Source organism: Lissotriton vulgaris, chromosome 2_1 (genome assembly GCF_964263255.1).
Source record: "Lissotriton vulgaris chromosome 2_1, aLisVul1.2, whole genome shotgun sequence".
NCBI lineage: Eukaryota > Metazoa > Chordata > Amphibia > Caudata > Salamandridae > Lissotriton > Lissotriton vulgaris.
In genome coordinates this window covers 1,745,662,861-1,745,690,788 of record NC_141687.1, presented here as the reverse complement: position 1 = coordinate 1,745,690,788, position 27,928 = coordinate 1,745,662,861, and the positions used below count along the sequence as shown (strand labels likewise).

Genomic DNA, 27,928 nt, shown 5'->3' with positions numbered 1-27,928 from the left:
TACATCAAGATAAGATCTTAAGTCATTGTAAGATTTTGATTCGCACGATTTTAACTGCTCTGTTACCATCCACCAATTGGAAACGGAGGAGTCCCAATAAGGGTTACATTTGTATATAGGGTTTGAATACACACGTACAGATTTGAAGGTGTGAAGACATTAGACTACCCACGGTATGGACTGCCATAGACTATTGAACATTGCAACCATATAAATTGAAAAAACAATACATATGGAAAAGAAATATATATCTTTTTGTGTATTTTTTGTTTATTTAATTTAATGTTGAATACTTTGAATTGAGGATCTGCTCAAGAGTTTGAAATTTAACCAATGTAGGTTGGTTGGGATTACGATACCCAGTAAAAGAGACTAAAGGTTTCTCTATTATAAAAAGTATTTTCTGAATTAGTTCCTACACATCATTATTGCTTACACACACACACACACGTTATAATAGGCCAAGGCATGGAAAAAATAAAACACTTTAGGATTTGATGCATAAACAAAATTCAAGTAGTAAGTGAGGTTTGATCTGCATTATCGAATAACTCTAAATTATATATTTGTACTAAGAGGAATCACATTTTTCTTTAATCGCAGATCTTTTAAATTTTCTTTAGAAGACAAACACTTAAGACTCAAAAATTATTCAGATACATTTCTGCAAGAACACAGCAACACATGGTGATTAATTAACCTCACGGTGTAAAAATAAAATGCTTTCAGGACTTCAGCATTTGATCCAAATACTTTCAAGTGGTTTGTATCAAGCCCACGAGCTTCAACCTTAAAGGACAACAAAATAGGTACAATACAACACCTTACAACAAAACCATCTTTATTAAGCAATGTGAAAAACAAACCTTGGCAGACACAGGAAAGAAAGACCAACCCGACCCCTGTTAAAAACTTTCTTTAACTGCTGGACGTGGTTGCAACATTTTTCATCCAGTGTTTAATTACACTGCAAGCTTTGTGATGTCTCTGTGGGAATGGAATCCATCTTTTTTTCTATTAGAACTGTTGGGTGAACAGCGCAGCGAGGCAATGCATCTTGAGACAGTGTTTTGTACCCACAGTTACAGCACACATCAGATAGTGATTTGGTCCACATGTTGATGGATCTTCAGAGGCTACAATCACTTCTCCAGTGGGGCGTAGTTCAACAGCTTCTCGATAAGATCCACATGAGCTAGCAGCATTCTACGACAGCAGTATCGCTTCAACCCCAAGGCATCGAGGGCATCACTAAGAGAGAGAGGAAGGAGTGTGCATTAGAGACATCATGTAATCATTACTGTTATAAGTGCGCCCGGAAACTAGATATTGTGCTGCCATAAGGCAGGGCTGCAGACAATTCCAAGACACAAGTGCAAAAAAGCAGTGTCTTTCTAGCCCAACACAGACAAGAGGAAGTTAAACATTTGGTAGCCCAATATATTATTATGCAGCACAAGGTACATTTAAAGGAATACTGACCACAAAGTGACATGTTTGAGATCTGCAAAACTAAACACACACCGATCCCAACAAGGAGAAGGACATTTGCAGGGCATCCAGGTATTGTCATTTGTAAGCATGTGTACTGGTTTTCAGACTGCACCAACCACCTTGCCCTCCAGCCACACAAGCAGCTCCTGTTCTGGTATGGATCCAAAACCAATTCTTTTCAGCATTCCCCCTCTTTACTATAATTGATAGGTATACATCTCCGGACTAGTTTTGCCATCTTGCATCTTTAAATTACTTAACATCCTCCCAATACCATTCTTTTCTACTTCCCACTTTCCTTCTTAAGGATGTGCCTTTGTGAAAAAACAAAAGATGCACAACACAAGGAAGATAGAGCTTCCAAGACTGAAAACATAGGCCTTATGTAAATGGCTGGAAAAGGCATCAGGATCTGGTCAACAAAATAGTTTGTACAGCTCTTTTTCTTCTGTAGAACACAAACAAGAGATTAGGACATAGGCCAAGAAGAACATAATCCAAGCCCAAAATTGACAGGAACGCCTCATCCCAGATCAAAAGCAGGATCTTTTTAAACAATAGGTGAAACAGTCAAATCACAAGAACAATTAACTCTTTACAGTTGATCCTCCCCAAAACACTTTACCCATTTACCACTAAATAAACATTGAGTTAAACACGTGCCTCTTGAGAAGATAAACAACTTCGTTCTTGGGTACCATAATTTGTATATTCTCCGATTTCTGGCCGTGCCTCGGATAACAGAAAGATTCAAAACTGGTACCAAAACTGAAAATAAGGTAGCACCAATTTGGATTAAGTGTTACAAATCACGCAAGTGAGCCCACTGATCTGCTTTTATGGCAGCGAGTGGAGTTTCTGTGTTCCTACTGATTTTTAACTTGTTCAAATCCAGACAGAGGCAACTTGACCTTCATACTTCGACAGTTCATAAACAAAATTCAAACTGTAGTTTAACTGCTGTAGTTAATTTATTAGATAGACAGTAAGTGTGAAATCCCAATATGCAACAGTATCTAGGTATATTTAAAATATTCATTTATGTAGTTTGGCACCTAAAATAGTCAACTTATGTAGCTGCTTGATTTCTCTGCCACTGGAATAGATGGGGTTCACTAACCAGGTAGTTAAGAACTCCAGAACAAGAATGTGTTCTTGCACGTCCATATACCTATAGCATTTGCAGCGGCAGCAAAAACACACAAATGGGAAAACAAGTCACGAATTTCAGTCTCACCCTTTTCATTGATGTGGTTAAAGCAGGGTTTAACCGAATGAAAAAAAAAATAAAAAAAATGAATCAAGTAGAATTAAAAGTTCATGAACTAAACTGTTTTTGAAAATGTGCCTTTTCCTTGAAGGACAAACGTTCGCCCTTCTTGTTGGGTTGGGTGCTTTCCACAACCAGGGAGTCTGAACTCTCATATACCCGTCCACTGACCTCCCTCATTTGAAGAACTTCTGGCCGATGGCTTGTGTGTTGACGGATTGGAGATTACTTGGGGGATGGGTAAAATCAAAAGCTGCCTTCTGCATTTAGAGGAAATCAAACTCGCCAAAGAAGAAGCACTGTCACATATCCCTGGCGAACTGCCTTGTCAATGCTGGTTTTCTTGAGCGCTCAGAGGTCCCTATTGGCATGTAAAACCAGTTACAACTACCCTGAATTAAATATAAAAATTGAAGATATGTCATATACATTGAACGCAAAAGCAGGATGGAATTATTATTATATTGCAAACAGACCCAATGCTTATTCACCGCTGCGTCTATATTATTTCAGGCTTGCATAAAGAAACGAAAAATGGTGCTTGGATTTTCTGTATTGTCAGTTTATAGTTTGTGCGACCAGATGGCTCGTCACATAGTCCTCACATGTAATCAACTAGTGCAAATGGGCTGAAGAAGCTGATCTCGTGTTAATCAGGATTAAAACTATACTTTATCAACTGTAATAGTTGGATTATCCAAGCTGGACATCCTTAAAGGTTTGACAAAAAAATACTGCAAGAATCCGAAGTAACCTTTAACCTTTAAGTGAGCCTGCCCATCTGGCAGCACGCTAGATAGAGGTTGGTACACAAGCTGTTCAGTGGACTGTGTATAAAAACAACGGGTATGTGAAATGAATACCAATTTTAGAGGAAGCTCTTCTGCGAAATTTAGGGTCACATGTAAGACCATTTCCTTTTGCAACTTCCAATTTTAGCGACTCACAATTTGAGAAATGCAAAAGAAAAAAAAGGTACTAGTGACTCAGACCATTTTTCGATTCCCAATGCAGTCACAAAGGATCTGCCTCCTCAATATTCATGAGGCAGGAGGCAATTTGCGACCCATTGGGAATGGGCAAGAACACAGTGATGGTGGCCTGCCGGGGACAGCAGACCACTATGTCTGTCTGTGTTTACTTTTTAAATAAAGCAACTTATTTTTTTATGTAGACAGTTTTCCTTAAAGGAAACAAAAACGAAATGTTTGTTTCATTTCTTAAGGGCAGGCAGTGGTCTGTGGGACCACTGCCTGCTCTTAAATGTTGTTGCTGCAATTACAAAAGGAAAGGGGTCCCCTGGGGACCCCGTCTTGTTTGCGGCTGGCTTACCACCTACTTGAAGTCATTGTTTTGCAATTGCATTCCGGTCGCAAAACAATCGTACATCTCCATGCGACTGGCTAATAGGAAGGGGCACCCTTGGCCTTGGAAACAGGGGCCTGGCACTTAAGTGTTTAACGTAATTTCTCAATTATCGGACATTTCAAGTACAGGAAAATACTACTCTTTCCAAAACCATGTTCCTGAAGTGTGGGGTCCCACAGGGCTCGTCATTGAGGCCAACACTTTTTAGGTCTTGGCTAAGCGCACGGAAGCACGTTCTCGCCGAGAACCTTTTGTCGCCGTGTCTGCTTTCCAGGAGACAATCCTGGCCGCGCGCATCGCCTTGGAGGCGATTTGAAACGGTCACGCGCACGCGAACGCGCGCAGTGGCCAGCCGCTGTCTTCTGGGAAGCTCGAAACACCACACACGCATGCGCATACACACAGACACACACAAGCGCCCATGCACGCACGCACATACACGCAGAGACAAACCCTCCCCCCGCACACACACACACACACACGCGCACACACACACGAGTGCACCCAGCCCCCCCCACACCCCCCGCCGTTGTACACATGCATACACACACAAGCACACACACACACACTAGTGCACCGAGAACCCCCCCCCCCCAGCCCTTTTAAACTTACCGGGTAAATTTTAGGGGGACTCCGCTCTCCGCAGGCACCGGGCATGTGCAACACTTGCGCAACCTCCTTCTGGCGGCCCCGGGGGCTCTCCACCGCTCACAGGAGCCCCGGGCCGCGAGACGCTTTCACTCCGCCGGCCTCCTCTTCCGGTCCGGACGCGGCCCGCCCCATCACAGGCGACTTTGCCTGACTTACGGTGAGGCTGCGCATTGTTCGTGGCGCTTCAACTCTGTGCCTTCAAAATACCCCCTCATTCTCCCTCCCATTGTCCGTGCCTTCCCCACCCACGCGACCTCCCTTCCGCCGTCTGTGCTGTCTTTCTGCCCACCTGTATCATCCTCCCTCCTGTTGTCCATGCCTTCTCCGCCCGCCTTCCCGTTGTCCGTGATGTTATTTCTTTTATTTTGTATTTTTATTTGTTTTCTTTGTTTTCTTTCTATGGCTTTAAATGACTTCCTATATATGCCATGGCCCAAAGATAGTGGGTTGCTAGGGGGAGGTGGTAGAGATGCTGTCACGCCTCATGGGTCTGGCACTGCCAATGCCGGTGCATTGCAAGCACGACGTGTATTATTTCGGCTACCGAATGTGGCTTTCACCGAGCTTCACACAGAAATCCTTTGAATTGCTGCCAAATACTGCAGCGTGGCAACACCCAAAAACCCATCAAGGGCCATGACTGAGAGCAGTCAAAAGGATCGAGGACAAGCGGAAGGCGAGAAAGAGCATTCATATTATTTCACAGTGTTTGAAACCAGCCTCTGTATGTGAACTGCAATCATGAGGAGGCTGTGAAACACTGTGCACGGTGGAACCTGACAGCACAGGCCAACAACGTCTTATTCATCTTTTCAATATCACACTGGCCTCCCACTGAAAAGATCATAATGGCATAACCAGCTGCTTACAGCTATGTCAAGGGACAATGCGCGTATCTAGATTTCATTGGATATTCCCAAATGTCGCTCTGCTTTTCCAGCTTTAAGAAAATAATGCTGGGCTCGTGAGTGAGTAACGGTGAATTACTTGGAGTACTCTGAAATTCTTTTTTTTTCTTTTCTTTTTTTGGTTGTGGGGAGGGGGTGATTGGATTTGTGATGTAGTTCCCCGTTTATACGAAAAGGTGACTAGCCTAACTAAGCTGGTGAACAAATGAATGATTGCATAGCACTAGTGAACTTGGGGTCAAAAGTGTTTGCCAAGATGCTGCTAACATGGTTGCTAAAACAGATTGATCAAAAATCCATCGTAAGAGACAGGGTTTTTGCTGGATGCTTTATGATGCGCAGTTGAACAATAGCCTGCTTCTTTATTAGTTAGCCATGAAGGCACTGAAGAGGGAAAATCCACTGCAGTTCTTAGGTCTTGCATGTGCGAGTTATTGTATATAACAAGGGACCTGAAGCAAGCTCATTGCTTGCATTCGTGGGCTTCATTGTCACTCTTATTATTTGTGGCATTCTAATTGGCCGGCGCGTGAAGGCTTCACTTCCTCTTCTTTCAGCAGGAGCATGGACCAAGTACTCACCTAAGTATACGTATTAGTGCTTCTCCTCCTACCTCGTTATCCATGTTGCTTCTTTCCCTCCCACCCCCCATTGTCCTTGATGCTGCTTTCCCCTCCTACCGCCTTATCCATGTTGCTTCTTTCCCTGCCACCCCATTGTCTGTGTTGCTTCTTTCCTCTACCATTCCTCTTTGTCCATGCTACGTCTTCCCCTCCTACCCCTCACCCTCCTGTTGTCCGTACTACCCATCCCCACCGCCATTAGAAAAAAATTATATAACACAGCCAGTGCTGTCTTGTTGCCCTTTCCCTTCCACCTTGTCTCTTACTATCAGTATTGTTCAGAATCCTGTTGTCCGTGTTGCCACACGCACCTGCCATAAGAAAAAAAACATATTCAAAAGAAGTGGGTGACCCAATAAACCCTTGCAAGCATCCTAGGACCGGTTTCTGGCTATCAGCCATCTTCAGCCAGGATAGCTTGACTCCAGTGGCTTAGTGAGCAAGGGACCCACGTTTGGGCACATACCCTTCCCATGAGGCACAGGGTCCAGGCTGATTTGCATATGGCCATGTCTGAACTGGGGTGGTGTGGAGTGCAAAAAAACAATGGATTTAGGCCCAGATCTCTGTACTAGGGTGAATGTAGGACATTGTTTTGCATTCTGTCCATCAACTCTTGTTTTTGCATTTGTCACCCCGAGTGGGATGGGTATGCTCAGACGCGAGTCCCATGCTCTCCACACCACTGGAGTCAAGCTATCCTGGCTGAAGATGGCTGATAGCCAGAAACCGGTCCTAGGATGCTTGATTACGGTCCAGGAAAGAAATGGCTTGGCAGTTCGGGCTGGACTGTTCCCATGAGGCACAGGGTCAAGGCTGATTTGCATATGGCCATGTCTGAACTGAGGTGGTGTGGAGTGTAAAAAAACAATGGATTTAGGCCCAGATCTCTGTATTGGGGTGAATGTATGACATTGTTTCGCATTCTGTCCATCAACTGTTGTTTTTGCATGGTTCCCTGCTTGTGATCGTTTTTTCTTGCCTCGGTTCCCTGGGGCGTTACTGTGCAGAGATGGGCGTGTGGCTGACCTAGACTGAGGGATGAGTGTGTGTGTGTGCTCGTGTGTGTGTGAGCTCTGTGCGCGTGTGAGCTCTGTGCGCGTGTGAGCTCTGTGCGCGTGTGAGCTCTGTGCGCGTGTGAGCTCTGTGCGCGTGTGAGCTCTGTGCGCGTGTGAGCTCTGTGCGCGTGTGAGCTCTGTGCGCGTGTGAGCTCTGTGCGCGTGTGAGCTCTGTGCGCGTGTGAGCTCTGTGCGCGTGTGAGCTCTGTGCGCGTGTGAGCTCTGTGCGCGTGTGAGCTCTGTGCGCGTGTGAGCTCTGTGCGCGTGTGAGCTCTGTGCGCGTGTGAGCTCTGTGCGCGTGTGAGCTCTGTGCGCGTGTGAGCTCTGTGTGCGTGTGAGCTCTGTGTGTGTGTGCGTGTGAGCTCTGTGTGTGTGGCTGTGTGTGGGTGGCTTTTTTTGTAGGTGGCTCTATGTGTGGGTGGCTCTGTGTGTAAGGGTGGCTCTGTGTGTGTGTGTGTGGGGGTGGCTCTATGTGAATGACTGAGTGGCTCTGTATGTGTGTGGGTGGCTTTGTGTGTGTGGGTGCAAATGCAATAGGTCTCGCATTTGCGAGAGAATAAGCCATTGGCATTGTAAATGACAATGCCATTTATTTATATGTTTTAAAAACAAAAACAAATAAAAATAATGTCATGAGCAATGCCAATAGCTCTAACTTTAACAATGCCGAGACCATTGCATTGTAAATGCTTGTTAATATCTATGTTGAGCCGCTTGCTAAAATTGGATTTGAATTTGAAATATCCATGACTTCATATGCCGACGACACGAAGCTGATCATCGCCCTGGACCAAAAAAACTGCAGGGCTGGTGAGAGACTATCTTCCTGCCTGGTAAAAGTTAAAGAGTGGAGGACAGCATGTTGCTTAAAGTTAAATGGTGATGAAACGGAGCTACTGTTCCTTGGAAATAAAGCAATGCCCAGGCCAATCGGATTAGCCTGCATGCCTAGGTAAACCACCTTTCCCCGCAGAAATAGTAAAAAACCTAAGATTCTGGCTAGAAACTGACCTCTCTATGGTTACACGGTTCAAGAAGGTCACAGCAACCTGCTTCGGACTACTCAGATGTCTGCGCAAAATCTTAGACGTTATTCCCATACAACTAAGGAAAACAGTGGTCCACTCTCTGGTTACTTCCCGACTAGATTATGGGAACTCACTGTTCCTGGGGGCACCTAAATAGGTTATTCAGAAACTGCAGGTGGCCCAGAATGCAGCCGCAAGTCTGCTGTGTAACATCCCGGTACAGGAATCAGTACAAAAGCATCTACTTAAACTTCACTGGCTACCGGTAGAAGCCAGAATAAAATTCAAAGCACTGGTCATTCCACATAAAGCACGGAATAGAGGCCCAAAGATAACATTCCTTGACAAACAAAGAGTTGTTTTCAGGGATCTGAAGACTTAGCTTCAGTCGAAACAATCAGACCAATGAATGTGAAAACAAGGACTTGTAAAAACATTGACCCAGATTACAAACTTGGTGCGTTTGTGCCCAGGACATCATATACAGTCCCAAAAATGAAGGGCTTAATTAAAGCAGCCTACTAGGTATCTAGGTCAGCTGTTCTTAACCTTTTGGCTTCTCTGCACCATCACTTAATCATTATTGGAACCCGGGGACCACGCACTGAATCACAACTGGAATACGGGGACACCCACTGAATAATTATTGGAAGCAGAAGCCCATGGGCTAAGCATTTTCGAGGATTTGAATGGCAAAATAATACACACAAAATACAAAAACAAGCGTTTACTAAACAAATATACAAATTAAGAAATATTTTATCGAATTCACAAATGACTACTTAAAAATTCTACGTTTTAATAGGAAGTTTGGAACTTTTCTAAATTCAATTGAGACCATACTGTATTCGGGTTGATGTATTTGCACTGCTCCCAGGAATCATTCCGAGGATACTTACTAAAGTTTTAGCCTACATTTTCAAATTCTGCCACATTTACAGAACTTATTTAATTTTCAGTTGTTTATTTTGCTGCTTTATTTATATACACTTTATTAATCTGGTAATATTATTTACTTTCCTAAGCAGTCGCAGACCCCTGGAGTAGGTTTTGCAGACACCCAGGGGGCACCAGACCACAGGAATCATTGAAATGGGTTACAATTCTGCACTCTGGGAGCCGAGCCTATCGCATTGAGGCAAGTAAGTGCCAAGGCATGGTCTCCAGCACTATCAAAATAAGACAACTGCCCTCCCAGAAGTGCTTAAGAAAATGACGGAGTAGAACTATCAGCATTAGCTCAATATACGGCCAAGACTTACATCTGCTTGTGGACCCTGCAAAGATTTATTCTCGAGTCAGCTGCCTGTGGTTGGAGTCCAGCCACTACGAGAGGGGGGAGGTGCCTGACTCCTAAACCACAGGATTTTCCCTGGCCTAGTATCCCTCCGATTGAATATCACATTTTTAATCCCAACAGGCCCAGATTCTATCTCCAGATGGACAACTGTTCATGCACCGAATGCCATCTATGCTTTACGTTTCTGCCCCCCTCATACCTTGCATTATTCTTTTCGCTACAACCTTCCGGTTTAGTCAACCAGACATCTAGATGTGGAATCTCTTTATGCAATACCTTTCTGACAGCCAGTGTGGAATGAGCATTGTGAGGCTGTTTTTTTGTTTCTCCCTTCTCCCCCCTCCCCACCAAAAAAGCTCCTTCCTCACTCTATCTTCCCCACCCAGTGCTTTGAAGTTGCCTCTGACCTGCAATAAGTGTTTTACCAGCAACCAACATATCAGACTAGTGGGACTTTCTTGGCTTAGGATACGGATTTGTTCAAGGCCTGAAATGCATTTCCCATTCACAAGATCAACTTTTTGTTGAAAAGAGTTCTACTTTACAATACACACACTTCGTGTTTATAATACTGGCCTTAAAACTGGGCAGCAGCGAAATGCCCCTTGCATAGCACAGCCAGGTTCAACAGTATGTCACACACAGTCAAGGACATGCTTAGGGCTGTACATGTCACATCTGTGCTAATTAACACATCTCGCCACAAGCACACACCATTGACTTCAGTGGTCACCTCACACTGTTATCATTCTCTTCATCTAATAAATCAATATAACTGAAAGTGATAAATGGCCAATAATACAGAACCGTAAAAATCACAGTGCGAAATGGTACATTTGTGTAAACAGTGAAAAGCTCCTAGAAGTACCGGGAAGGTGGCAACTATATAACATTAAAAATGCATACCCTTCTGTGTATTCCGCCTGCAGCAAACCGAGATATGCCTCCCATTTATTGCCAACAATCTTTCCACAGGTGAAACACCTCACTGGGATAATCATGATGATTCTCAGCAGTTGGCTAGCAGGAAGAGAGCTGAAGAGCTGGTGTCTGTAAAGAAATAAAAAAATGCATTACTGAACATAGCCCTGGGTTTTACAAAGAGAAAGAATTGTTGATGCACTGCAGGTTTTTGCCTGGGAGTCATAGTTTGTAGGGATTGCAGTTTTCTACCTCCAAGACGGCAGCTTTAAGGTCACGCTATTTTCACAAGATAAAATGTTTGTATTTTCTCCATGCTTGGTAATGGAGCACACTATTTATTGTTCAGAAACATCTCACTTAACTGCCTCTCTGCGCTTCTGTATAACCAAACTATCACTCCCTGGACACTCATTAGAAAAAAACACAAGAAGGTTTTGAGAGCTGCCGAAGTTATTATGGTACAAGAGCTTTACACCCAAATCCCAGAGTGTTTAGCCCATGCTTGGTAGGTGTGCAGCCGGATTCTTCTCGGTTATCGAATAGAAGATGACCTGACCCAGTACTCTAAGATAAAACTTTTGCTGGAGGTTTCTCAGCAATTTGATGAAAGGGGCCTCAGAATTTGGCCTCAGGAAGGAGGAGGGAAGGAGATGGTTCAGCCGAGTGGTGGTGGTTAACGAAAGGTTGAGGAGTGGTAAGGTGGGAATGGAAGGCTAGGTCCAGCTATACTGTAAGTTTAGTCTTTGTTGCTCTAGAATTGATCTCTCCATGGGTTGCATGAGATATTAGAGTATTTTCTGGTATCGGACTATCATTAATACTCAAACCTTCAATGTTGCTGCATATGTTAAGGCATATTTCTTCATAAAATACATATAAACGAATGCCTAACCAAAGGCAACATTTTGTGCGCATTATTGGCAATATATCTCCTACATTCCCAGCCTGTAAAGTAACCTGCAAGTAGCAGGACAACAACTGCTTTTTGAGTTAATTCACAACTTTGTGTAGCCTCTACCACACAATTCATTTTGTATACACAACAACATTACTATTATGGGCCACGCGCTCTCCTTTTCTCACCAGTTTGTGTGGACTGGAACTTAGTTATTTTCTGTAAAATAATTATGCATATTGGGGCTCCTAACCCACATTTTCGTACCTTTGGAGCAAATGCTTTCTCTTCTAGTGTTCACCTCACGCAGCCTTTGCCACAGATCTTGTTTCAAGCCACAAGCAGTTTGCAGCAGCTCGTCCCCATACCAATTACATGCCTGGTCTTGGTCAAACATCATCTAGTGTCTGCTTGCACTCTCTATTTGCAACTATCAGATGAGAGATCTTGAACAAGCTGGCTTTTATGAAGAGTAAATCTGGACTCGCACAATGGGAGACAATGGGGGTAGTTATGCCCAAAGAAGTCTGAGGTAAGTGCAGTTGCACGGAAACTGGATGAAATACGGAGAACCTTTTCTGTTAAGTTAGAGAACAAGCCACCCTATCCACGAATCCTTGATCTCCCTTGTGGAGATCCCCTTGCATTGGCCAAATGCCACATACATAGTCACCAGTGAGAACAACGATGTCTACATAGTAACCACTGACTTGTTGAACTGGATTCAGGTGCTATGCTTCGGGAACTGGGCCACCTAGCATTCACTAGCCGGAGGCCCCTTACATTTTACCTCAGAGACCGTCAGGCTTAGGACATCACCCCATCCAGATGCACTGTCCCTAGTCAGCAATCGAGCCATGAGGGTGCATGTCTCTTGTTCTGCATACAGGGCTGGGACGTTACACCAGCATGCATTCCTTATCTGGGTGCGTTTTGTGACATCAAGTCTCCAACCCTTCGGACTACAGGGGGATGGTATTGGCCCTGTGAGATTCCAATACTGGAGTCCCTGCCTGATGAAGTATCAAGCCGAGCCAGGCAGCTGCTTTGCCAATTTGCCAAGACCGGACATCACTGAAGCTTGCCTTGGTGCATGTGCTTCTTCGGCTGGTCCAAAATCTAGACTTGGCACCTGCTGTGGATATCCAGTAGATGCTCTGAGCCTTCAGCGAAATCATCTGCTGTGCTATCCCCTGCATGAATCTTAGATTGACTAGTTTGTACACCAATAATCCCAGTTCTTAGCTTTGACTATTGGGGCACTGGCCCAGTGCTGGAAAATGAGGGCATGTATTTCTTAGTGGCGGTTTTAGCCCCCACCAAAACGTTTACTTCAGATGGAGCAATAGATCAGTCAAAAGACCGTGAATAAGCCTCACCATGAGCCCGCAGTTTCCAGAGTGATGGGCAACAAATGTATCACTTGTCACCCCTTCAAAATTAGTCTAATTTTTTCAATTCTATTATAGAGTATATCCCACCTGAATGATAAGACTCTTTAACTCACTTGACTATAAAGGCCAGATTTTTCCTGACTGAAAAAATTAGGAGTTAATTGTTCGGTTTCGAAAGGAAGCTAATGTTCATGCCATCCCGACAGCTGTGGTCTCAGGCTAGGGCTTGACTGGTGTACTGCAAGGGACACAGACCATCTTTAGAGAAGAAATCAAGGGGAGATAGAACATTTATCATGCATTTGCTCCATTTCAAATACTTTAAGAAGATTATCAAATTGGGAGAGGAAACCCACTCCCATTAATATCAGTGTATTTCAGGTGTGCATTGTAAATTGATAATAGTTGTACTGTTGGGGCGCACAAAATAGTGGGACAGTCACTAATTCCATGTTTTGTGATACTTCATGTTATTACCATTTGTATAGCGCCTTCTACCACTGATAGGACACAGTTGGCACTGGAGATTTACTCAGCCAGATGTGTGCAGCTGTGACTTTCATATACTGTAAATCACTGAAAGAGTTGTTGTGCATGATTTGGGCTGTTTGCTGCCGGCTTCCTCTTACTGGGGGCATTTGGGACACAAAGGGGGGAATCGTGCCCCCCAGGTACACATTAATTTTTGCCTTATTTGCCATTATTGCACCTCAACAAATTTCCCACAACCTCACCTGTCATACCCAGGGCCACTGGAATTATGTGACAGGGGAGCGCCAAATGGGTTGAGTAAATTAAGTGACATGAAAAGGCAAATTATGTGGCGCAATGCAGAACACATTGTGATAGTATTACTTCATTCATTTGTTATTTTTACACTGGTTAACACTATCTGGGCATCAGTTGCACCTCCTTAGTACCAGCTTACCACCAAAATGTGGCAATAATCAACAGAAAAGGTGACCAGTCACCCTTTACAAATGGCCTTCCACTGCGCAGTAACACGTGTTGCTGCATTTAGTAACTTTTGAACCGTTTGAGCTAGAAACTATTTTTTTTGTTGAAATTTTCTAATTATTTAGCAGATGCATTATGTGGCAAATGCGGCATATCTATAATTATTAGAAAACACTACATCCGCACATTCACATAATTCCATAGTCCCTGGTCATATCTCTGCAACCTAACAATACCTAATCGCCTGTAGGTCATCTGTTAATATCACCAACCAATGCATGAATTTTCATATCTCCCTTTTCCACTAAAGATCACACTTAACTCATTAATTTAATATAGAAACTGGTGTAAATGCTTGGCATGGTTTCCTTAAGAGTGCAAGACTATTCTCAATAACCAAAAATAAGTACCCCCAAAAAAAACACACAAAAAATGCATGCTGTTCAACGTAAAGAACCATAATACCACTTTAGAGGTAGTGTTATATAAATGCAATTACAGTAAAATACACGTTATAACACACTAATAAGATGAGTCAGTTAGGGCAATCAATTCTAATTTATACAGACTGCATATGGTGTTCCTTATGCTGCTCAGTCACATAAGACAAAACTGCTGCTCAAAGTGACAAGACAAAACTGCTATGGTTCATGTCTATTAGTCAGTCCTGTACCAATCCACAGCAATAAACCTCCCTCGCAAACTGAACAGTAATGGAATAAAACGGAAAGATCTGTCAAATGCTGCTGGCCAGCAGAAGATGTTCATTTAGTTCACCACTGCAGGTCCCAACTAGTTACATGCTAAAACTGCATTCTGAATCTCAAATTGGCAATCAGATATAGAATGACAGAAACAAAGTGCATCCCGGCGATCTCAGATTTTCCTCAAACCTACGCCTGCTCAGGAAAATAAACTTTACACAAAAAAAGAAAAAGAAAATCTCTTAACGGACAACCCAGTGCAGTAACCAGCTAAGCAGAGTGGCTCAAAGCTGCTAGCTTACTGAAAACCATAAACTGCAAGCCGGTCTCACACTTCCTTATCCATCACAGTGCTAAGCACAGCATCCTATAACACATTAACCACACCTTGAGGTCCTTACTCACAACATGGTTAAAACAAATACAACACCCTTCCAATCACACACCTTTTACGGTGTACGGTGCTACCCATGTAAGAAAGTGCTTCAGTGCCCCACATGGGTTTAAGTAAGTGCTATATAAATGCGGTTTCAATAAAACAGAAGGAGACTATACTGGTCACACTTTAACATGTTTCGTCAGATACTGAATTGAAGATTTGAAGCCAATCTGGACTATAAGATACACTATGCAATGACTGTCTTATTAAAACCATTTGTAATTCAAATAAATGCCCTCATACAACATTAATTAATTGGGCGGGGGGGGGGTTAGGACATTAGAACGGGGTGATTGAGTGTTGAGAAACTTGGGGACGAAGGAAAACAGATGTTCAAGATTGAGCCCAGATAGTTATCACTAATTACTAGTTCACTCAACATACCAGAACAGATATCAAATCTATGAAATACTGCATAGGATGCTTACTAAAGGCCAACTTACATGGGATAAAATCCTTCATAAATATCTTACAAGAGAGCTCTCCAAGCAATTTCTAAGACTGCCGTTGCTCATGACATGACCTCAAAGTATCTAGCACAAGAAGGGTTAATATCTTTTTCCCAACAAATGAACCTAAATTGGAGTAAGTGCATCACTAACTGATTTAACAATTCCTTCTTCTACTGACTTTATCCTCTCTAGGGCATTACGGGGAGTAACATTTTTATGTTAATTCCAAAACATGTGGAATGATGCCAATGCTATTTTTACAATTCCAGCAAGTACTAGATTTAGTTGGTGGAAGCATACACATCATTTTTTTATTGCCTGACAAAGGTATCAATCTGTTCTTGAAAGCAAGCAATATAAAATATCAGTAAGCCTTGTAAAATGTTGGATTACAGCAAGATCTCACAATATTTTTCCACAGACTATTAACTAAATGTTTTGTTTGGTCAACATTTTATGTGCTACATTTTTCAATTAAATGCAGGGTTTGAGAGTTTCCAATTCACCCCACTAGGTTACTCATACGTAACACTCTTGTTAAGAGCCATACATTTGGTTTAACTCACTATCATCAGAAATGGGATTCTTAATTTGGGAGGGAGTACTGCTACCAAGTCAATAAATCCACACTGATTAGTTGAGAACACAGTTCTGAGAGAATTTCTGTGCAACTCCTTCTAGTGATAACCCAAACAGGAAACCCCCAGAGACATGCATGATAGCTTGTAGCAGTACTAAAAAGGTCAGAAAGAAAAACACATATTTCTATTTATTTAATTTTAACACGTTACATATATACATTGCGGATTGCAAAAGTAACAGTAAGGAACAAAAAACAGCGACCCATCAGCTTAACACCCCCCCACATACAATCAATCAATAAAACTTTTTTTTTTTTTTTTTTTTACAACCATACAAGTATACACTAAGCAGCATATCAGACAATAAAATAAACAAACCAGAACCATAGTATATACAATACATTTCTTAAGCTTCTAGTTCACATATCCTTAAAATAAAAGATAAATCTTACGTTTTTCTTTTAAAAACAAGCTATCCTTTCTTGGGTCAAATCGACCTTCAAGTAAGTCTTACACCATACTTCTATCCATGAATACCTCATACTCCCTATCGCTTAAAATATCTATATTTCATCAACACTCTTTACATTTAACAGGGGTGTGGAATTTTTGAAAAAAATTACTTGTCCAAAGGACAAAGTGCTACAGAAATCTTCTTGTCCTGTAATAAAATCCATTTGTCCCCTTTACTACCTAAATCATTTAGCTGCTGCTTTTACTAATCGGTTACACAATCCTAAGTAAAATAGCCCTTTGCTTCTGCACATCACTAGTAAGCAACCACGCAAATTCCTTAACCGCAACCTATAAAATTCTATATTCCTCTCACCATAAAGGCTAAACACATCCCCTTTCCTCTCAATTACAGTCTATAACCCTTCCAATGACTCATCAAAGGCTCCATCCCATCACCCTTTGCTTCTATTCCTTCACACTATAAGCTTCATGTTACCCATTTATCTCAATACAGACAGAATAGAGTTATCCCTCCTCTCTCTCATTACAGGATACAAGTTCCTTCTCGTATTCATCCACTACACAGAACACAGGTTTCATGCGTGGCCCATTTATCTCCAACTCACTACATGTTCTATGCTCCTAGGGGTGAGTAATGCTGTGGCTCGTGAGCATGTAGCATCAAAGACACTGGTGGCAGACTTACTAACCAGGAGAAAAGAGACAAAGAGAATAATAAAGGCAACCGGGTGCGGAGGGGGGGGGGCTTTTTTGGTTACTCTACCATGTGGAAATTGTCAGGGACATTTCATTGACATGGACAGTGTCGCCATCAGCGTGGTGTACACCAGCCCGATCCAGCAGGTGAGTTCTTGCGGCATACCCATGCATGACAATATAGCAACTATATAGTCCCAGGCAATAGAATTAAATGCTTTGGCAGCATCCAATAGCATCACTACCACTTGTATAGTAGGGTTTAATTGATGCAATAAAGGAAATATGGTACGCAGAATATGCATAGTAGAGCGAGATGGTATAAAACCTGACTGGTCCGGCAAGTATAAGTGGCTGCAATCCAATTGTCAATATTTTGGCAAGTATGTCCATATCTATATTTATTAGAGACAAGGGGTAATAGGATTTGCATGCTTCTGGCAACTTATCTGGCTTTAATAGAGTCACAATTAATGCTTCCTGAAGAAAGGCAGGGGGAGTTTGAGTCCGAGAGGCATCTTCATAGACAGACTGGAGATTTGGCACCAACAGTTCATTATATTCTTTATAAAAATCCCCCAGTCAGTTCATGAAGATCAGGAGCCTTGCCATTTAAGAGCTTTCGAATTGCCTCCTTAATATCCTCAAATGGGATAGGCTGCATGAGGCACTCCCACCACCTAGCTCGAGATATCGATTTATTTCATCTGGGGCAGCAGTGAGTCTGGCACTGTTCAGATCCGCATAGAATCTCCTAAAGGCAGCTAATATTTTTGGTGTATCGAAATGTGCCCGCCCGGCTGCCTCAAGTATTTTCCCTATATGCCCAAGGACCTATGTGCCAACATTTGCCCACCCCCTTATCACCATACGACCGTCCAACGGGCGCTTAGATAGGAAGTTTAATTCCTGTGGTGCGAAATTGTGACAATTGATGTCCTATCTCAGCCAGAGTGGCTGGATTCGGCGTGTTCTCAGTCGCATTCAAAAACCTGTAGCGTGCCTTCGGTTTTATGTACCTGGGTGTGAATAGCCCTAAAGACCCTGTCTGGGTGGACATACAGATCCCTTGGATTGATATTTTGAAGGCTTCCTATAAAGGTGCCCTTACCGTCTAAAGTTCCAATATGTTTATCAAAATAGTCAACTATCACTGTACTGACCTCTTCCCTAAAAACTGCATCTAGAAGGGCAGTAGCACGAAACCTCTAAGCAAAAGGGGGAGGAGCATGGCTTGTCTTAATTTCACTGGTGCATGATCTGAAAGTGTTTTTGGTAAATGCGCCACCTCCTCCAACCACGGACACACCTCCCTGGACACCAGTCAATAATCCAATCTGGACCACATACCATGGACTGAGAAAACAAGTTTACTCTTACGTTTATGTAGATTGTGCAGGTACCATGCGTCCATCATACTGCATTCTTCCATTCCTTCACAAATAACCTTTGCCAATTGTTTGCCGTGCCATTCAGGTTCTACCATTCTACTCTTGGTAGGTTTGAGGTATGTTTTAAGATCTACCCCCCTTCAAACTACGCCTGCAGTCAGTTCATGTACATGCCTCCATCCAATGGAATAAAACTCTAGATCATCCAGATTTGGCCCATATGTATTAACCAAGGTAAGGGGTGTACAATACGAGCAGCTCTGCATGATAACCAACCTTCCCTGGGTGTCCACCCTGGTGTTTGTCACCGTCAAGGACCCTCCCCGTTTAAGTAGTATCACCACCGCAAATGCATATGAAGAATAGGACGAGGTCAACCTATAAACCGGCCAACTTGTACCTAGATTCTGATCAGAGAGCAGTGTAAAATGAGTCCTGCAGGAGAGCAATCCGAATGTGATGTCTGTCTAGGTACTGGAGGACTGAAAGTGTCTTGTAGGGATTGTTTAGCCCTCTGATATTCCATGTGAGCAAGTTTACTTTAGCCCTTAATGCAGCTAGCTGAGCGTTTTACCTGTATATGTTATGTTATGCACTTTTGTATTGCGCACAGCTGCCCCAGCTAAGGGGCGTCCTGGCGCATGGCAGGCAATGTGCAACAGATAGCAGAAACACAACACAGATAAAAGATCTATTTAAAAAAGAAACGTTTTCAGAGCTTTGCGAAAGGCCAAGAGGTCAGTCAGTAGCTGCAAGTCCACTGGGAGGGAATTCCAGAGTTCAGCCGCCCTCACCCGAAAAGAGCGACCACCAGCCCGACACAACCTGTATCGGGGGACCACCGCGAGCGCTTGGCTTCCCGATCTCAAAGTGCGGGAAGGAACATACCACGACAGGAGGTCAGCAAGAATTGGCGGACCTACTCCCCTCAAGATCTTAAACGCCAAGCACAACACCTTGAACTGGATGCGTGATTTAATGGGGAGCCAATGCAAGGATCTCAAGGCTCCTGAGACAGAGCTCCTTCGGGGTAAGCCTACAATGGCTCTAGCCGCGGCATTCTGCACTCGTTGAAGGCGGGTAGTCTCCGCCACGTTGGTCCCTACCAAAAGCGAGCTGGCATAGTCCAGGCGAGATAATACCGTGGCCTGGACTATCAGCTGCCTGGTACCACGGTCAAAGAACTTAAGAATGGGCCTCAGCGACCGCAAGATGCCAAAACAGCCGGCCGCGATTTTCTCCGAGTGGCCCTCGTAACTGAGAGCGGGATCCATCCACACTCCCAGATTCCTAAGGTCAGTGACCGGGAGAGGGATCGGCCCCAGTTCAATGGGCCACCACTTGTCCCCCCACAGTTCCGCCTTCCTGCCAACGATCATGATCTCGGTTTTCTTCGCGTTGAGCTGGAGACAGTTGTTCTTCATCCAGCTTGCCACCGCCCTAAGTCCACTCTGAAACCTGGGGGCATCCCGGTCCGCATCCCCGCTGATAGTCACCGCTAGCTGAGTATCGTCAGCATACGAGACCATAGTCATGTCCCATTGCTTGACGATCTCAGCCAGCGGTCTCACATACAGATTGAAAAGCGTGGGACTCAGCGAGGAGCCTTGCGGGACCCCCTGTCTCAGAGGAAGGAATTGGGACTGGTACGGTGGCAGCGCAACGCTAAAGAAACAATCGTTCAGGAAAGAGCGAAACCACTGGAGGGCAGAGCCACCCAGCCCGACCTCCTCCAGGCGACGCAACAGGATAGGATGGGACACGGTGTCGAACGCGGCGCTCAGATCTAATAAAACGAGCGCCGCTGTCTGCCCCGCATCCATCACTGTGCGTAGGTGTTCAGCCATGGAGAGAAGGGCAGACTCCGTGCTGTGACCAGCACGGAAGCCATTTTGGGTGGGATCCAAGATGTTAAACTGGATGAGGTGGGCCGAGAGAACTTTGTTGACATGGGCCTCCATTACTTTGGTAGGCCAGGGAAGCAAAGAGATAGGCCGATAGTTTTCAGGCTTGTCTGGGTCCAGTGAGGGCTTCTTTAGGATGGGGGAAACCATCGCCCGCTTCCAGCTACGGGGGACCGTGCCCGACTCCAACGAGATGTTGATCAGGGAGTGTACCACGGTCCGACCCACGAACGACTCATCTCTAAAGAGAGCCGAACTGAGAGGGTCGGCGGGAGACCCAGATTTCACCTGCTTTGCCAAGATGTTAAACCCTTCCAATGTCAACAGGGGAAGCGAGTGCAGGGCTGTGTCTCCACAGATGGAAATCGGAGACTCAACTGGGGGTCCTGTGGATGGAAAGGTCATATAGATGTTTTGGACCTTTTCCTGAAAGAACGCCGCAAGAGCCTCACAATGAGCAGTAGAGCCCGTCGTCGGAGCATCGGGGCGCTTAGCTAGAAGATCCTTCATCAATTTGAAAATAGTTTGAGGGGTTAGAGCTGTTGCCGACTTCGGCAGTATAATACAATGCCCGAGCACGGCACACAGCCCGATGGTATACTTTGACGGAGGCGAGATAGATAGCTTTTTTCCCCGAATCGTACGCCTTCCGCCAAGCCCTCTCTGCGCGCCTGCAACTGCCCTTGAGCGCACGTAGGGCGCCATCGTACCATGGGCTAGATTCTCTGGCACTGGTCTTACAGGCGGTGAGTGGAATGAGCGCATCTAGCGCTTTGGAGATCCACGCGCAGAACCCATCGTAACCTGAATCAACAGGGGTGTATGACCCCAGAGAACAAATATAGCTCGTTTAGCTCATGGTGGGTAATCCATCCATGCCAAAGTCTCAAACGACCCTTTATAACCTCCCCTCCCGCTTCGGTATCAGAACTGTGCCAATCACCCGTACAGAATGACAAACATCAAAATAAACACTTCAATAAAAAGATGGAGAAGAAAGCCATTCGAAATGTTCCCTCTGGCACTCATTTCCCTCAGTGTGTAACCGAGGTGACTGACCCTTGAGGTTTGCAACCTATCCACCTCGATCATCACAGGGGGTGTGTCATCCACATGTTGGGGCATACACCTGTTGTCTCAGTCATCTAGCGTGTGGCACGGGTCCCTATAATATCGGAATCAAAACTAGAAGAGAGGAAACAAAGAGCTCTGTACTTGGTTATGCCGCCTACTCTTCCCCTATGTTGTCCTCAGGATAGTCTTGATTCCTCAGTGAAAGGGACTGAGGAAACCTTTTGGCAGCCTTGGGCATCGCGTAGATGGTCTGTTTCCCTTGATAAATCGATACGGAGCTGTGCCGGATAGAGCATTGCATATTTAAACTCATCTTTCTGCAACAGTTTTTTAACCTCAGGACTTCCCTGCAGGCAGCTTGGACCGCCACCGTGAAGTCGGGAAAGAGGCAATCTGATTTATTTGGTTAACTATGTCCAGTTTTTCACACGCGAGTTTCAAGACTATCTCCATCTTGATAATTTAGCAATCTGGCGATTATTGGGTGCAGGGTCGTGCTAGGCGGGGGGCAAGCCATCACCAAACAATGGGCTTGTTCTACCACCAGACGACTTGATAAGTTATCAATCCGAAGATAATGGTCAACATTATCTCCACATAAGTTTCTATCTTGCCAGTATTAGTGGACTCTGGCACGCCAGTTATCTACAGATTATTGAGACATGACCGTGCTGCACGGTCCTAGTTTTTCGCTTGAATGACTGCCAATGCTTTCTCCATGTTGAGGCATTCTCTGCTGTCTTGATTCTCATGGCATGCTTGTTTAGTTTGGTAGCCAATATTGCCCAGAATGAGATTTAATGCACCTATTTTCCCATTGACTGACTTAACTTGCATGCATCGCTACTAGGGAAGTCTCCAGCACGGTTGGTCCCTGCGATCACACATGATGCTTCATCCTCCACCAGTATACCCTGGGATGGTTTTGTGGAGCTTTAGGTTTCAAAATTCAACAGAGTTTGATTGCGGCCCATCTTCCGCATCTTTACAATTCAGTTGCTGTGTGCTCCAGGCCCTTGAGCCCTGCACGCGTACACAAATGATGTTGATTGGAGCTAGTAGTTATATGGGCATTCACCTCCGTGATTGAGGTGGTGCACTACCACCTCGTGGCAACTGCCGTGCTGCTTGACGTTTAGCTGTAAGGTGGAAATGATTTAGTGTGCATGATTACTTAATATATCACTCCCACCAGTGCAGTTTTACTTTGCCAAGTCACACATGCTGCTAGCAGACCCCAGGCTTCTCGAAAGCGCTGTCAGCCTCATGTATTTACACAGGATTCCTCAGTGTATTCACCCAGCTACTTCCGCATCCACAGAGTCAACTTTTTATGCACTCATCAACTGTCCATTCACAAAATAAAAGGGACTACCCAAGCACAAGCCCTGTTTCACTCATATGCCTCGCACCTGCTTATGGCACCTCAGCAGTCAATTACGATTATCATTGGTGTCAGGGGTGCGCGGCCAGCGCCACACAATACAGTGGGTACAATTCAAATGGTGCCCCACTCTGCAGTCAAACAGGTGCTTACAGCAACAAGTGTCTATCACCTGCCCCAGGTAGCGCAGGCTCCTGCACACTGCACCAATGCAGTCCTCGCTGTCCCTTCGATGGCCGAACCATCCTAAATAGTTCTCCGCTGTCCTTACCAAGGTACAGCAACACCTGCTGCAACTTATGGGCCGTGGCTCGTCACACTTGGGTCTGCCAGCCCCCACTCTCCTTTCACGTTGTACCGGGAGCAGGGCACGTAGATTCTTCCATCATCACTTTCAAGCGCTCTCTGTGGGCAAGGCTGCAGCCCTCACTCACCGCCATCGCTTCTTAATCAGCGGTGCAGCAGTATGCCTCGCCATCTCCACATGGCCCAGCAGCTCCACTGTGATGCACCAGTCGGCAACTAACTCCAACAGCCAAGAGGCCTTCAATAGCACACCATTGTCCAAAGCTACGTACCATGCATGACAGGCATTCGCAATTGTAATTTGCGAGATCTTTGCCGCTGGTGTCTTTGCTCAACCTGGGTCCCCAGGGACCCACTGGGGCAGAGCAGACAGTCAGCTGGTTCGTGGCTCCCTGCATCAGTCACTCAGCAAATCAGTGCGCTGCTCCCACCTCTATCCTACAGTGTCTGGGGCTGCAGCTGCGTATCTTGGCAGGCCACGACAGGCCCAGGCGTGCCGCATGTCACCCATGGCTCGGCTGCACTTCAATGATTCTCCGTCCTGTACTTCGGATCTTAAAAATGTAAGTCTACAGTGGCACAAGGTGTTCCTGATCAATTCCTGTGCTGGTATCACATCTGCAGCTGCAGATGGCCAGATTATGGAGCTCGGTCCGCAGAGCTGCACTACAGTGCACCCCGTAAAAACACAACATAATTAAATATTCAAACCAATTTAGAAAAAGAGGGGAAATGTAATAAGTAATAAAACACAAAGATCATTATAATAGGCTTAGGAGAATAGGAGACATCAACGTTTCGAGTTAAGCCAGAAAGAGCTTTCAAAACTCAAGCACTATGAAAAAATAGCAGCTAGACTGGGGTCTATGCGCCATTTCATGCAGACTGCGATGGAGCAGCGCTCTAATGCACCAAGCAGGCTGTCATGGTCAAGAAGAGAACAGAGCAGATCTGCTGCTGTCTTCCACCCCACCTCCTTGGGCAAGGGTCGCTTCCAGGTGGCCTCATATTTAACTTTTTGTTTTTCTGCCCCCCCCCCCCCCCCCCCCCGGGGGCAAATCGGCCTGTTTTTCGGCCGTTTTGCCCCCAGAGGGGGCAGAAATTTCCCACTAGCACCAGGGATTTTTGTTGGGGCAATGTGTTTGTTTTGGGAAGCGACCCCTTGGGTAAGGGTCGCTTCCAGGTGGCCATGATTGTGTTTTTGTTTTTCTGTCCACCCTGGGGGCAAATCAGCCCGTTTTTTTGCCGTTTTGCCCCCAGGGGGGGCAGAAAATGCCCACTAGCACCAGCGAGTTTAAATTTTGTTTTTAGGAAGCGACCCCTTGGTCAAGGAGTAGTGCTTGGCTGGCGGTGTGTACCCAAACACACCCTGAACCCCAATATTAACCCTGGCATCCCAAAACCCAAACACACCCTGAACCCCCAATATTAACCCTGGCTCCCCAAAACCCAAACACACCCTGAGAACCCCCAAATTAACCCTTGTACCCCAAAACCCAGACACACCCTAAACCCTAAAATTAACCCTGACACCCCAAAAGCCAAACACACCCTGAACCCCCAAATTAACCCTTGCACCCCAAACCCAAACACACCCTAAACCCTAAAATTAACCCTGGCACCCCAAAACCCAAACACACCCTGAACCCCCAAATTAACCCTTGCACCCCAAAACCCAAACACACCCTGAACCCCAATATTAACCCTTGCACCCCAAAACCCAAACACACCCTAAACCCTAAAATTAACCCTGGCACTCCAAAACCCAAACACACCCTGAACCCCCAAATTAACCCTTGCACCCCAAACCCAAACACACCCTAAACCCTAATATTAACCCTGGCACCCCAAAACCCAAACACACCCTGAACCCCCAAATTAACCCTTGCACCCCAAACCCAAACACACCCTAAACCCTAAAATTAACCCTGACACCCCAAAAGCCAAACACACCCTGAACCCCCAAATTAACCCTTGCACCCCAAACCCAAACACACCCTAAACCCTAAAATTAACCCTGGCACCCCAAAACCCAAACACACCCTGAACCACCAAATTAACCCTTGCACCCCAAAACCCAAACACACCCTGAACCCCAATATTAACCCTTGCACCCCAAAACCCAAACACACCCTAAACCCTAAAATTAACCCTGGCACTCCAAAACCCAAACACACCCTGAACCCCCAAATTAACCCTTGCACCCCAAACCCAAACACACCCTAAACCCTAATATTAACCCTGGCACCCCAAAACCCAAACACACCCTGAACCCCCAAATTAACCCTTGCACCCCAAAACCCAAACACCCTGAACCCTAAAATTAACCCTGACACCCCAAAAGCCAAACGCACCCTGAACCCCCAAATTAACCCTTGCACCCCAAACCCAAACACACCCTAAACCCTAAAATTAACCCCGGCACACCAAATCCAAACACACCCTAAACATTAACACTAACCCTGGCACCCCAAAACCCAAACACAACCTGAACCCCCAAATTAACCCTTGCACCCCAAAACCCAAACACCCTGAACCCTAAAATTAACCCTGACACCCCAAAAGCCAAACACACCCTGAACCCCCAAATTAACCCTTGCACCCCAAACCCAAACACACCCTAAACCCTAAAATTAACCCTGGCACCCCAAAACCCAAACACACCCTCAACCCCCAAATTAACCCTTGCACACCAAATCCAAACACACCCTAACCCTAATATTAACCCTTGTACTCTAAAACCCAAACACACCCTAAACATTAACACTAACCCTGGCACCCCAAAACCCAAACAACCTGAACCCCCAAATTAACCCTTGCACCCCAAAACCCAAACACACCCTGAACGCCCAAATTAACCCTTGCACAACAAACACACCCTAAACCCTAATATTAACCCTTGTACCCTAAAACTCAAACACACCCTAAACCCTAAAATTAAGCCTCGCACCCCAGACATGCTCTAAACCCTTAAATTACACCTGGCCCCCCAAAACACAAACCCACCCTAAAATGACCATGTACACCCTAAAATCCAAAAGCGCTACAAACCCCTTAACTTTTTATGAATGCGGAATGCCGGGAGGCGCTGCTGTGATATACTTTCTGTACCCCCAGGCTGCACTTCCTTCATAGAGTATTTCCATAAACACATAGTTTAGTGGATTACGATTGACTCTTTAAACAACTGCGGACAGACCTGCTCATGGCCCGAGAAATAGGTCTTGCAAAGGAAAACACGCGTTGTCGTCATGGTGACTGCCGAATTCACTCCATCACAATACTAAAATACATTTTTAAAAAGCACAGCTGCCTCGAACAAAATGCCAAAATCACTTACTGTAAACCATCAGTCTGCCGGCTGGCTGCGACTCGAACCGCAGATCCTCAATGAAGAGCAGCACTCTCACCTTTTCATATACCGGAAGCCGGTGGATTCCTCTAGCAAAAGCCTACGCACATCCGGGAGCGCCGGAAGTGACGTCATTGTTCTGCGGAAAGAACGAAGACTGCCGTGAGTGCAATGGCCATTAAAGGGACAGATGGATTCAGACGCAGCTCCCTGCATGTGTGTGCTTCGTACGTGTTATAATGAATGCCTGCGTTGCGATGTGTGTTTGATGTTTGTCTGTATCAGCCTGCCTGCCTGTTTAATATTCACCTTTTGTGTTTGAGCATGTGTATTTTTCTGTATGTGTGACGTAGTGCGTGCCTTTGTAAGTTGTGGAAAATTGCAAAAAGCCTAAAAAATGTGTTTTACAGCAAGTTCTTCGCCGTAAGGAAAAATACATTACTGCCCGTATATTTTAGGTCCCATGTTGGTTCCAGCTGCACCTGCGTGTGTTCAAGATTCTCGACCAAATGGAACAGTTTTCGATCTACTGAAAAGTTGTCAATCAAAAAAGGCTAAACACGTTTATTTATGTGAATATTGTATATTGTTGAGCATTACCGTACTTGTGTCCTTGCAACTGGTAGTGAGCTTTCATTACTAAATGAATGTGTGCTCTATTGTGGAATCCTGTCACGTTCTCCAAGCTGTGTAGTGTGCAGAGCAGCACATCTTCTAAAACACTGCCAGTTTTCATGGATGCGTTTCAAAGCATAAGTATAAATGCTTCAAATAACTTAGCCGTTGTAATGCTGGTTCCTTATTTTGTTTGCTATTTGTGTAATTGAAAGGCCTGGTTGCCTGTGGCGATTGAGGTTTACGCCCTATTTAGGAAACGTAGTCCGACGCATTCCAACATCTTGCAATATCTACTTTTGGCTGCGACTCGAACCGCAGATCCTCAATGAAGAGCAGCACTCTCACCTTTTCATATACCGGAAGCCGGTGGATTCCTCTAGCAAAAGCCTACGCACATCCGGGAGCGCCGGAAGTGACGTCATTGTTCTGCGGAAAGAACGAAGACTGCCGTGAGTGCAATGGCCATTAAAGGGACAGATGGATTCAGACGCAGCTCCCTGCATGTGTGTGCTTCGTACGTGTTATAATGAATGCCTGCGTTGCGATGTGTGTTTGATGTTTGTCTGTATCAGCCTGCCTGCCTGTTTAATATTCACCTTTTGTGTTTGAGCATGTGTATTTTTCTGTATGTGTGACGTAGTGCGTGCCTTTGTAAGTTGTGGAAAATTGCAAAAAGCCTA

General features: G+C 45.0%; 1 protein-coding gene across 2 annotated transcripts; it reads right to left on the bottom strand.

The window, feature by feature from the left end:
• Positions 1 to 824: 824 nt before the first annotated feature.
• Positions 825 to 27,624, bottom strand: POLR2L (RNA polymerase II, I and III subunit L). Of its 2 annotated transcripts, XM_086957745.1 has the most exons (4): positions 27,594 to 27,624; positions 26,689 to 26,769; positions 10,607 to 10,750; positions 825 to 1,251 (listed from the first exon to the last, which is right to left on the bottom strand). In XM_086957745.1, the coding sequence occupies exons 1-4, from the start codon at positions 27,599 to 27,601 to the stop codon at positions 1,143 to 1,145; spliced, it is 342 nt and encodes a 113-aa protein (XP_086813871.1). In that variant the 5' UTR covers positions 27,602 to 27,624; the 3' UTR covers positions 825 to 1,142. The 2 variants fall into 2 exon arrangements, with proteins under 2 accessions (XP_086813871.1, XP_086813872.1); XM_086957746.1 differs by lacking the exon at positions 27,594 to 27,624 and having other exon boundaries at positions 26,619 to 26,749.
• Positions 27,625 to 27,928: the final 304 nt, after the last annotated feature.